This window comes from Abramis brama (genome assembly GCF_963993115.1).
Source record: "Abramis brama genome assembly, chromosome: 18".
NCBI classification, from domain to species: Eukaryota; Metazoa; Chordata; class Actinopteri; order Cypriniformes; family Leuciscidae; genus Abramis; species Abramis brama.
Genome location: NC_139980.1, coordinates 26,950,267 through 26,966,357, shown reverse-complemented (window position 1 = coordinate 26,966,357; position 16,091 = coordinate 26,950,267). Strand labels below are relative to the sequence as shown.

The window sequence follows — 16,091 nt, the reverse complement described above, 5'->3', positions numbered from 1 at the left end:
ACTGATGATCTGAATCAGGTGTGTTAAGTAAGGGAGACATACAAACTGCAGAGCTGTGGGTCCCCAGGACCAGGATTGAAAACCACTGGGCTGTAGGCTACTAGTTAACTCCTTACAGACGCAGACTTAATTCACGTAAAACCAAGCTTTGCCACCTTTTGCGGATCCTACTATAGCTAAGGTTTAGCCTGAATTACTTATTACGTCCTGGTGACGTTGCTTGGTAGCTTTCCAATGGCGAACGACTGGCTTGTGAATATTACGTTGGTAATGATGCCGTTGCTCTCCTTTAATATAGCCATGCCTTCGCCATAGTACGATTCGTAAATGAGTTCACTGGACTGCTGCTGAATCTTCTGCACCACATCCATCCGATCTCCTCCACAGCCAAGTTTGCCAGCTCCGCAAACAGCATCGGAATTACTGACCGCAATCCTGGTTTCTCCTTTCTGTGGACCTGATGCAATGAGTGCTTTCACGCATTTTTTTGAATCCTCCGAAAATGACTTGGAAGAATTTTTATTTTGCCGTCTAATTTAAAACGCATATTTTAATTTTCGCTCGCAATTCGTTTTTTTTTTTTTTTTTTTTTTACTGGTCACTGAAGCTGCACAGGGACCATGGATCCTCCACCGACTTCAGAGAAATCGCATCTCATCAACGAAAGAAATGCCAAAATATACTCCTTAAAATTTAACAGGTAAAATTATGCATTCATCTATTTAATATAGGCCTATTTATTATCCATTATTATTATTATTTTCAATTTGCATCGGAGATATTAGTGTGATTCGAAAATACATGGTCTGGAAATTTGCACAATGAAATGTAACATTTTTTAAAATTTAAAAAATGTAAAATATTTAGTTCTTATTGAGAACATATAAATCTTTTGATATTTTCCGACTTCTCAAAATCCCTTACAACATGACCTGTTGTAGCGAACAGATGGAGTCTGATATTTCCACATTTCCAATTCGAAAACAATATGCGCCAAATTTAGTTAGCCTTACGAAAGCCATTCACGTGTATTCTTAACACAGTCCATAATTGAAATGTGTTAAGTATGCAGTGCGTGGGATGCTTAGAGATTTAATGAAGAGATTAGTTTCATGCTTGAGCTGCTTTTGGACAGTAGCCTTTTTGAGCAATAGCCTCAGGGAACTTTAGTGAGCAAAATCGACATTTTATGACTTCCATATGGAGATTCCACACGATGTAAGCTTTTCATCATGTTTCTTTGAAGCAATAAAATCAGATAAAACCATATTGCATCAAAATCTTCATAGCCCCCTTTCCCTTAACGCCCTACTAAAGCAAGCAGGTGAAAGAAGAGTTTCAGCACCATGGACAGACACACTTGAGTTGCCAATATGAAAAAGAGCAATACAATTTAACGTGTACTCAGAAATGATAATCCATCATTATCCATAATATTTATAAATAGTGTGTCATTTAAATATTACTCTTGTTTATAAGCAGCTTCCTGGTAGAAATACAATTTCGATTTTTATTAGGCGATGAAATATGTAACTCGGTAGGCTACATTATTATGCCTAAATAACAGATAAAGTGCACTGTAACGAACATCACGATTTGCGCTGGACATAAAATTACACAATGATGGACAGAAAATTACACAATGGTAGAATTACTCCTGTTAAAACATTGACAATTTTCACAAACCAAAGCTGTATAAAGTAGCTTAGCCTATACATTTTTGTGACATTTAGGATGATATAGAGGAACAGAACAATGAATTTTCAACCGCGTACATATTAGAAAACTGTTTATGCGACAAAATTAGTGAGTCCAGCAGGAGATATAGGCTACCACAAACGATTGTGCAAGTAATATATTTCCTTGGAAGTCGTTTTCCAGCTGTTTGCAGTGAATTTCGATGTATATCCTGCTGTTTGCATTAGTTAGATTGTGGTCTTGAAGAAATGGGAAATATTTAGATGAATGTGGCAGAAGTATTTTTTGAAGCATGCTGAAACAAAGAAAACCTCACTTATAGCCTGCATTACATTAACAAAAACGGTATTTCAGAGAATGGTACATCATGGTATTGGTGTATCAACAGGTCACCTGAACAAATGTCGAAGGACATTGAACAAAGCAGCTGAGAAGACTGTTGTGTAGAATTGGATGTTGTTACTCCACCTGTGCGGATATTCTGTAGCGCTATATTTTCTCAAATTGAAAATCTGCCCAGCTTGCTCTTTCTTAAGAGAGAAGAAAATGGAGAAATGCACGTGCTGTACAGTGATAACGTTAATTTATAAACTATTATTAATATTATATTTTTTTATCAACACTCATAGTAGCTATAATGTTAAAAACTGTAATGTTAATTAAACTGAATTGATTTCAGAAAGATTTTAAACGTGTTATTTTTAAGAAATAAAAAATACATATTTTGATATCCAAATATCAAAATGCTCGTCGTTTCTATCAATTACAGAAAATCACTGCACAACACATTCTACAGTCTTGATCCAGTGGGGTGTAAGCTAATGATATTAAAGTGCCCAGAAGCAGGACCCTGATGTCGTGCTTTGCATTGCCACAGGATCGACAGCATGTTTCAGCCAGAGCGGAAACCTCCTGCCAAACTGGAAACATCTCCATATGCACCTTAATCACGAAAGGGGCTAATTCATGCATTTAATACAATACGAACAGATGAGATATTGTTAGAGGAGGAATGTGAATTGTATCATCTAAACATAGGCCATACAAATGCTGTTGAACCTGCCAGCAGTGCCAAAAATTCACTGAAAACAAAAAAAACAAAAAACATTTTAGTAGCTGTACATGTCACCGATGTGGTATTAATACAGGCTACTAATTAAGCATTAAACAACATAAAACAAACTAATGTGCATAAGATTACAATTAAAGTATAATCAAATCATGTGATGCTTCTGGGAACAAACTTTTGCACCGTAAATGATAAGGTGCCTTGCGTTTTTACTTAAACAGGATTTTAACAATAGTTTACAGTAAAAGTAAATTATAAAATAATTTATATTTATATATTCTATATTTTTTACATAGGCTATAGCCTACGCTATTAAAAAAAAAAAAAAAAAACGTTAAGATAGGCTAAAATTATCCAAATCTAAAATTATCCAAATCTAAAATTTGCAAAAAATAAATAAACCGAGACAAATCCTAATTTTAACACGCTTATTACTATGGTATTTTAATAATAGGCAACGCTGCAAATTAATACTGATTTTAAAGTCAATAAGTAGAATATGGCCAAAGCTCATACTATCAGGAGATCAGAAAATATGCGTTTTCTGAATATTGTTGGACGATGTATGCACTATGTTGGACTAAACAAAAAAAATCAAAAAAAAAAATCATCCAGTGTATCATGTCTGTGTGTCCCAGTGGGGTGATTAAACAGACGCCGTGTTCCACTCCACTGCCTCCTTTCAGCAGCGCTCGTGCGCGTGCATGTGTGCGCGCGTGTGATGCAGTAGCCTACTCTGGTTATCTCATGCGCACCGACATTGCGCTTTCCGCCCCATTAGCTCCATCATTGCGTCTCTCTCATCAACACATAAGACAGAAGGGCCGAAAACGACAATGTCAGCAGATTTAAACTCAGGCTGATCTGGGTGTTCATGGCATGCACTGTATTTCCCCCAAAAAAGCACTTGTACTATACATATTTTAATATAAAACATATACTATACTGTGTGTCTAGTGCCTGAATTGATATCATGTAACTTTCATGAAATCCATCCATCCTCCAAACTGTTTAGGGTTGTGCAGAGATGCTAGAGCTTCTGCTGGCCACAGGTGATTTTTATATGATGATGTTGTCAAATTTGCATTATATACTTTACATAACTGCCTGATAGTAGCCAAGGGTTATTGCAGTATGTGTGTGAAGGCTTATTTACATGTGAGAGTTTTAAAAGTCATTGAAATGGTCTCATTGCACGTCATGGTTTCTTCTTACAGTGAATTCTCAGGTTCCAAAGAAGGTTGTCCAGACCTGCCTTTGGGGAATGGGGATATGGCTGGTGCCATCGAGCTGAAGAGACCCGTTGGAACTCATTGCCATGGAAAAAAAGCAGCATGCGACGAGAGCCGTGAGAAACTCATAGCAAAGAAGAAACTGTACATCGCCTCCATAGTCTGTCTGGTTTTCATGATTGGAGAAGTTATAGGTAAGAACACAGTGTATTTTTAAGAACTGGCATAAATGTAACATTACTTCTCATATATATTGTATAAAATAGGCTAAATCACATTTTAAGTTGTGGCAAAGACTTATACCAGAGTTAAACTACTGCATATAAAAACCATCAGCCATGCATTTAGCTTTGTCTTCGAGTGCAAAGTTGTTCTTCTCACGATAAATGCTCTGACTGCATTTCCAAACGAAGAAAATGATGAATTACCGGTAAGCAATTTGTCATTGTAGCACAAAATTACTTGAAAAATGCTGGATCACAAAACCTCATCCGTTAAATGTGATAAGAAGGCTTTTCTATGTTCAGCCTGTACAGCACTTTTTTTTTTTTTTGTCAGCATTCACAAGTGCAATACTTTAAATATCATTCTTTCTTTTAAACAACAAAAGATTTATGCTGATGTTTAAGCTTTCTCCCAATCTATTTGCACCTTCATCACTTTACAAAGTGTTGTGTAATGTTTTCAGAGTATAATAAAATAAAGAAAGACATGTCAGAATGAATAACATTTATGGTGAATGCTCTATTATGCTGGTTCCATGCAGAACCCTTAACATCCATGGAACCTTTACATTTCACAAAAGGTGCTTTATAGTGGAAAAAGCTTCTTTAGATTTTTAAATTCCGTTCACTGAAAGGTTCTTTGGGGAGCCAAAAATGGTTGTTCTATGGCAAAAACTTTATTTTTAGTTACTTACTTTCTTCTTCTTCTCTTCTGCTCTTGCAGGTGGTTATCTTGCACACAGTCTGGCCATTATGACCGATGCAGCTCACCTTCTGACGGATTTTGGCAGTATGATGGTCAGTATTTTTTCCTTGTGGATCTCCTCAAGACCACCCACCAAGAGAATGAACTTTGGCTGGCACAGATCAGGTGAGTCCATCCCATCTCAATCCTGACAAATGAATTTTACAAACATGGTTGATGTTGAAAATGTTATATCTAAATCATGCCTATAAATTAAAGAAATATTTCACCAATTTTACTCACCTTCATGTTGTTCCAAACCCATATGCTGTTTTTTCCCATGCATGTAGCAAAGGCGAAATGTTGAAAAACTTTTTCCGTACAACATTAATTCATAGTGACCACATCTGTCTGTCAAGCTCTAAAAACAACAAAAATATTACAAAAGAAATCCATACAACTGATGTGCTATATTCTTCATCATCTGAGGTTATAAGATAGCTTCGAATGAGAAGCAGGATGAAATTTAAGTCATTATTTTTTGCATGAACTATTCCTTTAAAGCAGATTTGAAGACTTTGCAATATCCAGCTATGATGCCAAACCCTATTTGTTTCACATAAACGTCTCACAGAGATTCTGGGAGCCCTGGTATCTGTAATGTCCATCTGGATCGTGACTGGGGTGTTGGTCTACCTTGCCATTGAGAGGATAGTAAAAAATGATTATGAAATCGAAGGCAGTGTGATGCTCGTCACCTCCGGTTGTGCAGTCGTGGTCAACATTGTGTGAGTAGACAGACATTCCTACGAAATAGTTAAAGTTTGCATGCTTCTCAAACAAGAAAAAATGTAGGGCGGGACTTGATTTTGTCCATCGGGAATTGATTGGATGGTTGTGGTTTGCTATTGTTATGATGTCATGTGAGTGACAGGTTGTCCCGCCCTTGCGTCAGTAAACTCGAGAAGTTATTTTTATTAAAGATTACGAGTGCACATGAAAAAAATATGATGTGCAAGGGTTAATAATTTAGAATAAATACTGCAATATTCCATAAAAAAATAAGAATTGTCAATGTTGATTAATTGACAACATTGGCATTGACAACATTGACAATTAATCAACATTGTTGATTAATTGATTAATTGACTTTAACATTGGAATTACAAGAAGCTAAAGTAGCAATAGGTTTTGTATAATTTTGATATAAAATCTCAGTTATTAGAAATAAAGTCTTTAAGTATCAATTAAGGCACGTATCACTGTAAAAACTCAAACTACATCTAAATTTTTCAATTGGCCCAAGTGAAATTCTGTAAATTTAATTTTATAATTTACAGAATTTCACTTAGGCTAATTGAAAAATTTAGATGTGTCCAGTCACTAGAAAATTTTGAGTTGGGGATGTTAGAAATGTTTTACAGTACAGATACTGTACAATAATATTGTATTTTCTATTCTGTACAAGAGGCTATAGCTATTTAAAAAAAAAATTAATTAAAAAGTAAGGACTACAATTTCGATAAATTGATATTTGCATTATTGTTAATATTCCAGAATGGCCTATATTCTACACCATTCCACGACCTTCCACAGTCACGGTTCAGGCTACCACAAGATTGACGAGAATGGGATGAGCCCCGTGGGCCATGGCCACTCCCACAGCCTTCTGGGTAATCATGGGAACACTAGTGTCAGAGCAGCATTTATTCATGTTTTGGGGGATCTCTTACAGAGCTTTGGAGTCATGGTGGCCGCCATTATCATCTTCTTCAGGGTAAATGAACACTAACATCAAGAATCACCTTAAAAATGTCTCACCTCAAGCCCTTAAAGACAATATAAAATGGCATTTACAGTGTAATTAACTTCCATTTGCTTATGAATCAGAAATATTTTGTGTAAATAATAGACCTAAAAGTTGTTCCCTTTATAGAGGCAATAGTAAGATCCAGGGATATTTGTATAAGCAAAAGGCGTCAAGTATATTGTCTTTAAATATTTTGTTTTATTTAATGGCATAACAAAAGGTTAATGAATGATTGTTATTTTAAGAAAGTAATTATTTACAGTACCATTCAAAAGTTTGGGGTCAGTAAGATTTTTTTTTTTAAAGAAAGATTTATTAATGAGAGACTTTTTATTCAGAATAATACTATTCAGAACAATCAAATAATATAGATATAATATTACAAAAGATTTCTATTTAAAATATTAATATGCTATTCATTTGAACTTTTTATCCATCAAAGAATCCTAATAAAAAGTATAATAAAACGCAGAACTGAGTCACGTGACACTGACGACTGAAGTAATGATGCTGAAAATTCAGCTTTTTCATCACAGGAATATATTAAAATTATTTAATTAAAATTAATTAATTTCTGTTAAAATAGAAAAGTTATTATAAGTTGTTATATTTTTTTTTTATCCTGTAAGAAACTTTTTTTCCATAAGATTCCTGTTTTTTTTAAAAACATGGGAAAAATCCTTCTGACCCCAATTTTTTATTTATTTATTTATTTATCAAATCACCATGATAAGGAATTGGACACTGATTTCTTTCCCTGACTCTTGAAAGCACCTCAGTGGAGATTGTTTCTTCTGACATCTGTAGTCTAACTCAATTTGACACTTTGCAAAGAACCATCTGATTCTGTTCTTTAATGCATCAGTTCCTCCTGTTCTCTATCCAACTTCTAACACAGCCAGAATACAAAATAGCTGATCCCATTTGCACTTTCCTCTTCTCTGTGTTCGTCCTGGGAACCACCATTACCATTCTAAGAGATGTCTTCCGCATTCTCATGGAGGGTAATTTTCACATTCAATAATTGACTCTATTAAATTACAGTTGCATTATTCTCAGTAACTTTCAAACATGCATGCAATGTCAGTATATTTGTTTTAGCTGCATAGTACACATGGTTTAAAAATCTCTATTTAAAGGTGAAGTGTGTAATGTCTGCACCCCTAGTGACACCAAAGGGAATTGCAGAAATAATGACTGTTTCCAAACAAATTTCCCAAACACAATCCAGTCCCACAAAAGAATTCAGTCTCATGTGTCTGTGTTCAGGGGTACCCAAAGGAATAGAGTTTAATTCAGTGAAGGAGGTGCTGCTGTCTCTGAAGGCAGTGAAGGGCATGCATAGCTTACACCTGTGGGCTCTCACCATAGGCCAGAGTCTGCTGTCTGTTCACATAGCTATTGGTAAGTGCATTAAATAACACTTGTTTTACAGCTCAGTTATATTGTTATTGTTTTAATGATCATTTGTCTTGTGGTTTATGCAAATTATTCATATTATTTATCTAAATCTGTTGAACATGTCATTTGGTACATCACTTTATTTTAGGGCAAAATGCAACAATTGCAAAACATTTTTTCTTTTTAAATGATTGTTTTTATAAGAATATTAATCAAATAGCAATTTGCATTAGCCATTTATCAATTTAGCTAAATTCCGCTGTCATTAAATAACATGCTTTTACTATTATATTGGAAATTAATCTTTATTGTTTATTGTTAGACTTATATGTGACCCTGGATCACAAAACCAGTCATAAGTAGCACGGGTATATTTGTGGCAATAGCCAACAATACATTATATGGGTCAAAAATATTGATTTTTCATAGTTGACACATAGGATATATGTATCTGAATTCCAAACTTATTAAAATTTCTAGCTACAAATGGCATCTAAGAATGACAATAAATCCTGCATTTCATGCTTTACTTCATTTCATTCAAGCACAGCGTCATCTACTTAAGCTAAACGAAACTGTTTTTCTTTCTCTCTCATTTTAGAGGAGAATGCTGACCCTCAGAGTGTCTTAAAGGAAGCCACTGAACTCCTTCAGACCAAATTTGGCTTTTACAGCACAACCATTCAAGTGGAGCCTTACTGTGAGGACATGATCCACTGCGTCCAGTGCCAGGACCCTACGGACTAAGAGTGCACCGGTGAGGGGAGGCTGCCTGTATAAAATGTATGCACACATATTAAGCTTCATTGAGGGTCCAAGTCAGAAATGGAAACACTGTGCAAATGTATCATCTACATATCATAATGAATATGTACATGCCAAATGCATTTCTATCGATTACCAAGGAAATAAAAAAAAAAAGAGATTTTACACTGTGCCATCTTAAAAGTGCATCGGTTTATGGGAGGAATAGCTTTAACATGAAGTGGCGAGGTTTAGCTTCACATACTGTATGCAAAGATGAAGTGAACCGAGCGGCAGAACATAAATATGAGGCCTGGAGGCATCACTGTGAGCCTTTTTATTGTGACTTTGCAAGGTTTTGCTTGGCTGGCATCGTACATTATTGCAGGAGTGTACTGTAATTACCTGTCCGTGGTCTTGGGAGGGTAAAAGATGGGTATTGACGTGACTACCCTAAAAACAATTAGAATGGGGTTTATTATGCCCCATCCAGCCTGGCGTCTGGTGTCAGCACGGTTCTGTAATCAATGTGAATGTTCGGCAAACTACGGCATGGTGTTGTAGGGCTTAAAAAGAGATTCTGCTCAAGTGTAATTATGGATTTTGTTGGAGATCTCTCACTAATGTCTGGTGATTAACTCTGTTCTTCCTCACTGGTTGCGATAGTTAAGGACCTGTATTTGTTTTTAAGCGTGGCGTCATGCGGCTTTGAAAGAACGGCAGAGACAAAGTGACAGATGAATGAATCAACTAAGAATGATATTAAAGGTGAAGTGTGTAATTTTAAATACTTTCTTTATCCCAGTTTCATGAGCAGAAACCAGGGGCCTCATTTATAAAATGTGCGTATGCACAGATTTGAACTTAAAAGTGAGCGCGAAAATCCATGCCAAGGTTCATATTTCAAAAAATATGACTGAATAAACTACTTTTGTGAGGAAATATATTATCATTTAATGAACTGACAGCCCATTGGCTAATCTTCCAACATGTTTGCTCTTAAACATTCGTTTTGGATTGATCTAGTTTTAGAGTTTACACCTAAAAAATTTCAGTTTTATAAGAGAAGTCACGAACAATTGTGCGACGCAGTTTACGGCACTTCTCATTCATTTATATGGTATCTGCAAACAGTGATTGACTGTCGCACAACTCTGAACGAAATTCAGAAGGCTGTAATGTGATTGGTTATCAAGGCACATGTGATCCAAGTTAGCCGTTACGCTTTTTCCAATGGTAGAGCCACGGATACCCTCATATCTCCCAATAATAAGACCATTTCTGGTGGAGATCTGAAACCATTCAGCTGCGCACAAGAGAGGCGTTTGCTCGTTTTTTTTGCTCGTTCTCTAAATCACACATACGCATATTTGAGAAATGATTGTAAGATCAAATGTAGGACGGTTTCTATGCAACATTTTATAAATGAAGCCCCAGTACAAGTAAAACATTTGTGGGTTAATATCCCAACAAATGCTTTTTTTGAGCGGTCTTCTGAATCAACCAATTGTGTGACATTGGGACGGGACCGCAAATATCTGTGTGTATAGTTGACAAAATGTGCAATATATCACAGAGGAAACAGTGTTAGGTACTGTAGATCTTTTTGTTTTTTATAATTTCCATGACTTGTTTTGTCAGTCTGTAAAAAGTGATTTAAAATGCAATTTAATATTGTATTTAGATGATAACTGGATGCCACTTGCTGATTTGATTTATACATTTAGTACACTCAAAGCCTTTTTTAAGATTTTCGCATTTCAATTAATAGTTCAAATCCAAATAATAATTGAACAATCCTTAATCAATTAACATATGTAAGGATTATTCAATTAAATTTGATGGAATTGTACTAATTATTTGAATGCGTAAATCTTAAAAGGCTTCAAATAGTTTTTTTTGTGTAACACATTTCTGTATTAAAATAATATACATACAATTATATTTCATTCTTGACATCAAACTGCCAAAAGTGAAGACATTATTACACACAAATTGATTAAAAAAGGAAAACCAGTAGTACACACTGCACACACAGTCAATAAGCTGCTATTCCATACATAGCAAGTGACTAATTTGTTTGAACAATGATTGATAATGAAGGGGAAATTAATTTTGCAGTTGCATTGGATGGCGCTAGTATAGTGGCACTGAAATTACACACTTCACCTTGTTAGGATGCTGTTGTGGGTCACTCTAGTTTGTTAAAGTCATTCATGCTACAGTCTATAGTACATCCTCCATATGTTCATGTCTTCTGGCTCTGTGCTGAGGTATAGGGAATAGCCTCTAGACACACACACTTTTTGCACAGGATTTCCATCTCTGATCTCTCGGTGCCGCCACACTGCCGCAATGACTCTAAGACATTCCAGCAAGTGGTGCAACACGTTTCAGTAACATCCAATAACAAAACACATGGTTTCCATTTTCACTGCAGTTTTCGTCTAAATGGATTTTGAAAATTATTATTTTGGTACCAATTTTCAGAGCCCCTAAATGTGCACTAATGTTCATTTACATTATATGTGAAGATTTTATATAAATAAAACACAGCATATAATTTAAGACTAATAAAAGACACTTGTCAGATAATTATTGTGTTTTAAAGCTTGCGTGTACTGATAAAATGTAGCCATTGTGATTTGTTGTGGCGTTGTGAAAGAGTTTTAAGGGTTTGCTTGCATGGTTGCGTTTTGTTTTTCATGTGTCTGCGATTTAAATGGCCAGTAATCATAACTAATCAACCCAGTGACCTCGCGATCTCACTGAAAGACCTTCATTAAATTCTATATTTTGTCTATTTGTTTTGATAAAATGAATATATATTTTAAATTTGAATATCACAGTCATTTATAAGAGAGTGTGAACAAATTATAATATGAAAGGACCGACGCATAAGCAGTATATTTTTGATAATGTTGGTGGGTTGGTGTGCAAAGTTCTACATTAAAAATTTAACATTTAGAGCAATCACAGTGGCCTAGAGTAAAGTAAAAGACAATTCACTGTGATTAGAACGTGGGTCATTCCTGTTATGCTGAACTATTTCTATTAAAGGGTTTAGCGAACACTTAAACTGTATATGTTACATGCTGTTTGATAACATATCCAAATCTGATAACATTTCAAACAATACAGTATATATGTATATGTACATGTATGTGATCAAACAGCATGTGACATTTTAGAGTGAGACAACCACAAAACATTACACAACTCAAAACATTAAGGATACTTTCAACCAAAAATTCTGTCATGCTCACCCTCATGTCGTTCCAAACTTTTGTTCATCTTCGGAACACGAAGATCTTTTGATGAAATCTGAGAGCTTTCTGTCCCTCCATTGACAGCTACGCAACTACCACTTGGATGCTTCAAAAAGTTCATAAAGGGATTGTAAAACTAATCCATATCAATTGAGAGATTTAGTCAATTTTCTGAAGATCGCTTAATATGATGAACAAATTTAATTTAGGCTTTTATTCCATATATACGTTGATCAGCGAACATAAACAAGCTCATCCGAACCTGCTTGATGAGTGAGAACAAACCTCTTGTGGAAGCTCAAACGTGCTGCGTAACACGAGAATGAACCTCACTGGTTCTTGCAGAAGCTCAAACGTGCTGCGTAACACGAGAATGAACCTCATTGGTTCTTGTTGAAGCTCAAACGTGCTGCGTAACACGAGAATGAACCTCATTGGTTCTTACTGAAGCTCAAACGTGCTGCGTAACACGAGAATGAACCTCATTGGTTCTTACTGAAGCTCAAACGTGCTGCGTAACACGAGAATGAACCTCATTGGTTCTTACTGAAGCTCAAACGTGCTGCGTAACACGAGAATGAACCTCATTGGTTCTTACTGAAGCTCAAACGTGCTGCGTAACACGAGAATGAACCTCATTGGTTCTTACTGAAGCTCAAACGTGCTGCGTAACACGAGAATGAACCTCACTGGTTCTTGTTGAAGCTCAAACGTGCTGCGTAACATGAGAATGAACCTCACTGGTTCTTGTTGAAGCTCAAACGTGCTGCGTAACACGAGAATGAACCTCATTGGTTCTTGCGGAAGCTCAAACGTGCTGCGTAACACGAGAATGAACCTCACTGGTTCTTGTTGAAGCTCAAACGTGCTGCGTAACACGAGAATGAACCTCACTGGTTCTTACTGAAGCTCAAACGTGCTGCGTAATACGAGAATGAACCTCATTGGTTCTTATTGAAGCTCAAACGTGCTGCGTAACACGAGAATGAACCTCATTGGTTCTTACTGAAGCTCAAACGTGCTGCGTAACACGAGAATGAACCTCATTGGTTCTTACTGAAGCTCAAACGTGCTGCGTAACACGAGAATGAACCTCACTGGTTCTTGTTGAAGCTCAAACGTGCTGCGTAACACGAGAATGAACCTCACTGGTTCTTACTGAAGCTCAAACGTGCTGCGTAACACGAGAATGAACCTCATTGGTTCTTACTGAAGCTCAAACGTGCTGCGTAACACGAGAATGAACCTCACTGGTTCTTACTGAAGCTCAAACGTGCTGCGTAACACGAGAATGAACCTCATTGGTTCTTACTGAAGCTCAAACGTGCTGCGTAACACGAGAATGAACCTCATTGGTTCTTACTGAAGCTCAAACGTGCTGCGTAACACGAGAATGAACCTCACTGGTTCTTGTTGAAGCTCAAACGTGCTGCGTAACACGAGAATGAACCTCATTGGTTCTTGTTGAAGCTCAAACGTGCTGCGTAACACGAGAATGAACCTCACTGGTTCTTGTTGAAGCTCAAACGTGCTGCGTAACACGAGAATGAACCTCATTGGTTCTTACTGAAGCTCAAACGTGCTGCGTAACACGAGAATGAACCTCATTGGTTCTTACTGAAGCTCAAACGTGCTGCGTAACACGAGAATGAACCTCACTGGTTCTTGTTGAAGCTCAAACGTGCTGCGTAACATGATAATGAACCTCATTGGTTCTTGCGGAAGCTCAAACGTGCTGCGTAACACGAGAATGAACCTCATTGGTTCTTGTTGAAGCTCAAACGTGCTGCGTAACACGAGAATGAACCTCACTGGTTCTTGTTGAAGCTCAAACGTGCTGCATAACACGAGAATGAACCTCACTGGTTCTTGCGGAAGCTCAAACGTGCTGCGTAACATGATAATGAACCTCATTGGTTCTTGCGGAAGCTCAAACGTGCTGCGTAACACGAGAATGAACCTCATTGGTTCTCGCACATCAAGCGAACATGTTTGAGCTTCTGTTTACGTCATTTGTGTTCTGAAAATGAACGAAAGTCTTATGGGTTTGGAACGACATAAGAGTGAAAAATTAATGACAGAATTTTCATTTTTGGGTGAACTATCCCTTTAAAATTTAACAGGAAGGCTGTTTCAAGTTCCAATACCAACAAAAGATGTTGATCTAGGAACATGTCTTCCTAGTTGTGAATTTGCATCAACCTTAGATGCCAAAAATGCATCTCCAAGCATTTACTGATCAGATATTCTTAAAATAAAATACACTTTGAAGGATTTAATAGTTAAAGGAGTGGAAAACACCCTCCTGGTATTTGCTAGAATTGGGGAAAAATGTCCATGAGCCCAGTTTGAATATTGCACACGTAGCATCACAACTCAAAAGATGAGATGAACATAAATCCAAAATCAATTTCAGATGCAGGTGCACTCAACCTAAACTAAAGAAAGCTTCGGAATTGATAGCAGAGCATGACGTGGTACATCATTGGTCATGTTTTTGACATGTTCGGCATTTTGTGTCATGAACCGAAAGACATTAATGTTGTTCTGTGGAAACTGTAAATAATCTACATGATTATTTTCGCCGTGCCTCAGATTTGTGGATGTGTATACAAACTTGCTTCTTGTATAAACTTATGTCTATTGAAGTACTGTGTAAATGTTTTACAGTTATCCTGTGTGTGACCCCATAAAACCCCTATATAAACCGAAATTAATGATGGATATTTAATTTTTACATGCTTTTAATTTTATATGTGTCACATAACGTGTATGGTTTTTGTAAGCTGTAATAAAATCATGTAAATCAAACAAACAATCTCCTTCATTAATAATTACATCATGAGTTGATAATTAGTGCAATATGCAAAGCAATTTGATCTAAAATGATAATGGAAAAAAAAAAAATTACACAGTAGTGCAAAAGAAATATAATTTACAAAGTATGAATATTCAGTGATAAAACCTCCCAAATCTACATATCCAGAGCCTCACAGTGAGATTGAGATATTTAAATCAACACACTAAATTGAAATCCACTACAGACATAAACAGCAGCGTTATAATAAGCTTCCTTATTTAATCTCATCTGAGTGACCACAGCAGCATTAATCTGACCGCCACCTCTCCAGATTCTCATCTCTGGAGTCAATTATATTCACACATAATTGAGGTCATGAATTATGAGGCGGATATCAAGGTGCATCTGATCTTAATGACTAACGAATGAGTGCTATTGGTTCAGGGACAACTTTAACTCACGTGCAGACTATAAACAGAATGATGCCCCTTACAACCCTGAGTAAGAAGAACGCACAAGCTGGAAAAGAGGTAATTAAGACTTTAAATGGGGGAGGGGGAAATAGTAATAACGACAATAACAAAGGACAACAAAGCTCAAGATGCAGAATTAAAGCAATAGTTCTGCCAAAAATGAACATTTTGACAATCTACTGACCCACGTGCCGTTTCAAAACCGGACGACTTTATTCCTTCTGTGGAACACAAAAGGAGAAATGTTCACGAATGTAATGGCCACTCTTTTCCATATAATGAAAGTGAATGGGGATCTGGGCTGTCAAACAAAAACAAGTTACAGAAAATAAAACAAAATCAAAAGAAAATGTCCATGCAACTCAAATACTTCATTAGTTCACTCAACTCAAAAACAGACCCTGGAAACAGACCCAAATTTCAGATATTCACATATAATCGTCTCCTACACTGTAGCTCTCGTCTCATTTACAATGCTGCACTGTGATTGGACAAGTAATCGTCAACGGTTGGTCACCTTGCATTGATGTCAGAACTAACATACTGAATCTAAAGACTCCATATTTGAATATATGTAGATGTGGACAGTAACTGGTAAGATCACATAAAATTAATGTGTGGCTTCTGAAGAATTATGAATTTAGACTTTGAATATAGAGCATTTCGGTGCTTTTGGAGCTTGGATG

At 36.4% G+C, this 16,091-nt stretch overlaps 2 protein-coding genes across 3 annotated transcripts in view; one reads left to right on the top strand and one right to left on the bottom strand.

Annotated features, from left to right (window-relative positions):
* Positions 1 to 383: 383 nt before the first annotated feature.
* slc30a2 (solute carrier family 30 member 2) lies at positions 384 to 10,855 on the top strand. Its single transcript, XM_084091401.1, has 8 exons — positions 384 to 700; positions 3,985 to 4,193; positions 4,948 to 5,094; positions 5,543 to 5,696; positions 6,466 to 6,685; positions 7,617 to 7,722; positions 7,988 to 8,122; positions 8,721 to 10,855. The coding sequence occupies exons 1-8, from the start codon at positions 621 to 623 to the stop codon at positions 8,864 to 8,866; spliced, it is 1,197 nt and encodes a 398-aa protein (XP_083947527.1). The 5' UTR covers positions 384 to 620; the 3' UTR covers positions 8,867 to 10,855.
* Positions 10,856 to 14,858: 4,003 nt separating this feature from the next.
* The window catches only part of gtf3c2 (general transcription factor IIIC, polypeptide 2, beta), a 25,621-nt gene continuing 24,388 nt past the window's right edge, over positions 14,859 to 16,091 (bottom strand). For both annotated transcript variants that reach the window (XM_084090321.1, XM_084090322.1), the window contains exon 19: positions 14,859 to 16,091. This exon is cut by the window's right edge and continues 875 nt beyond it. The gene's annotated coding sequence lies outside the window, so the exon portion shown is untranslated.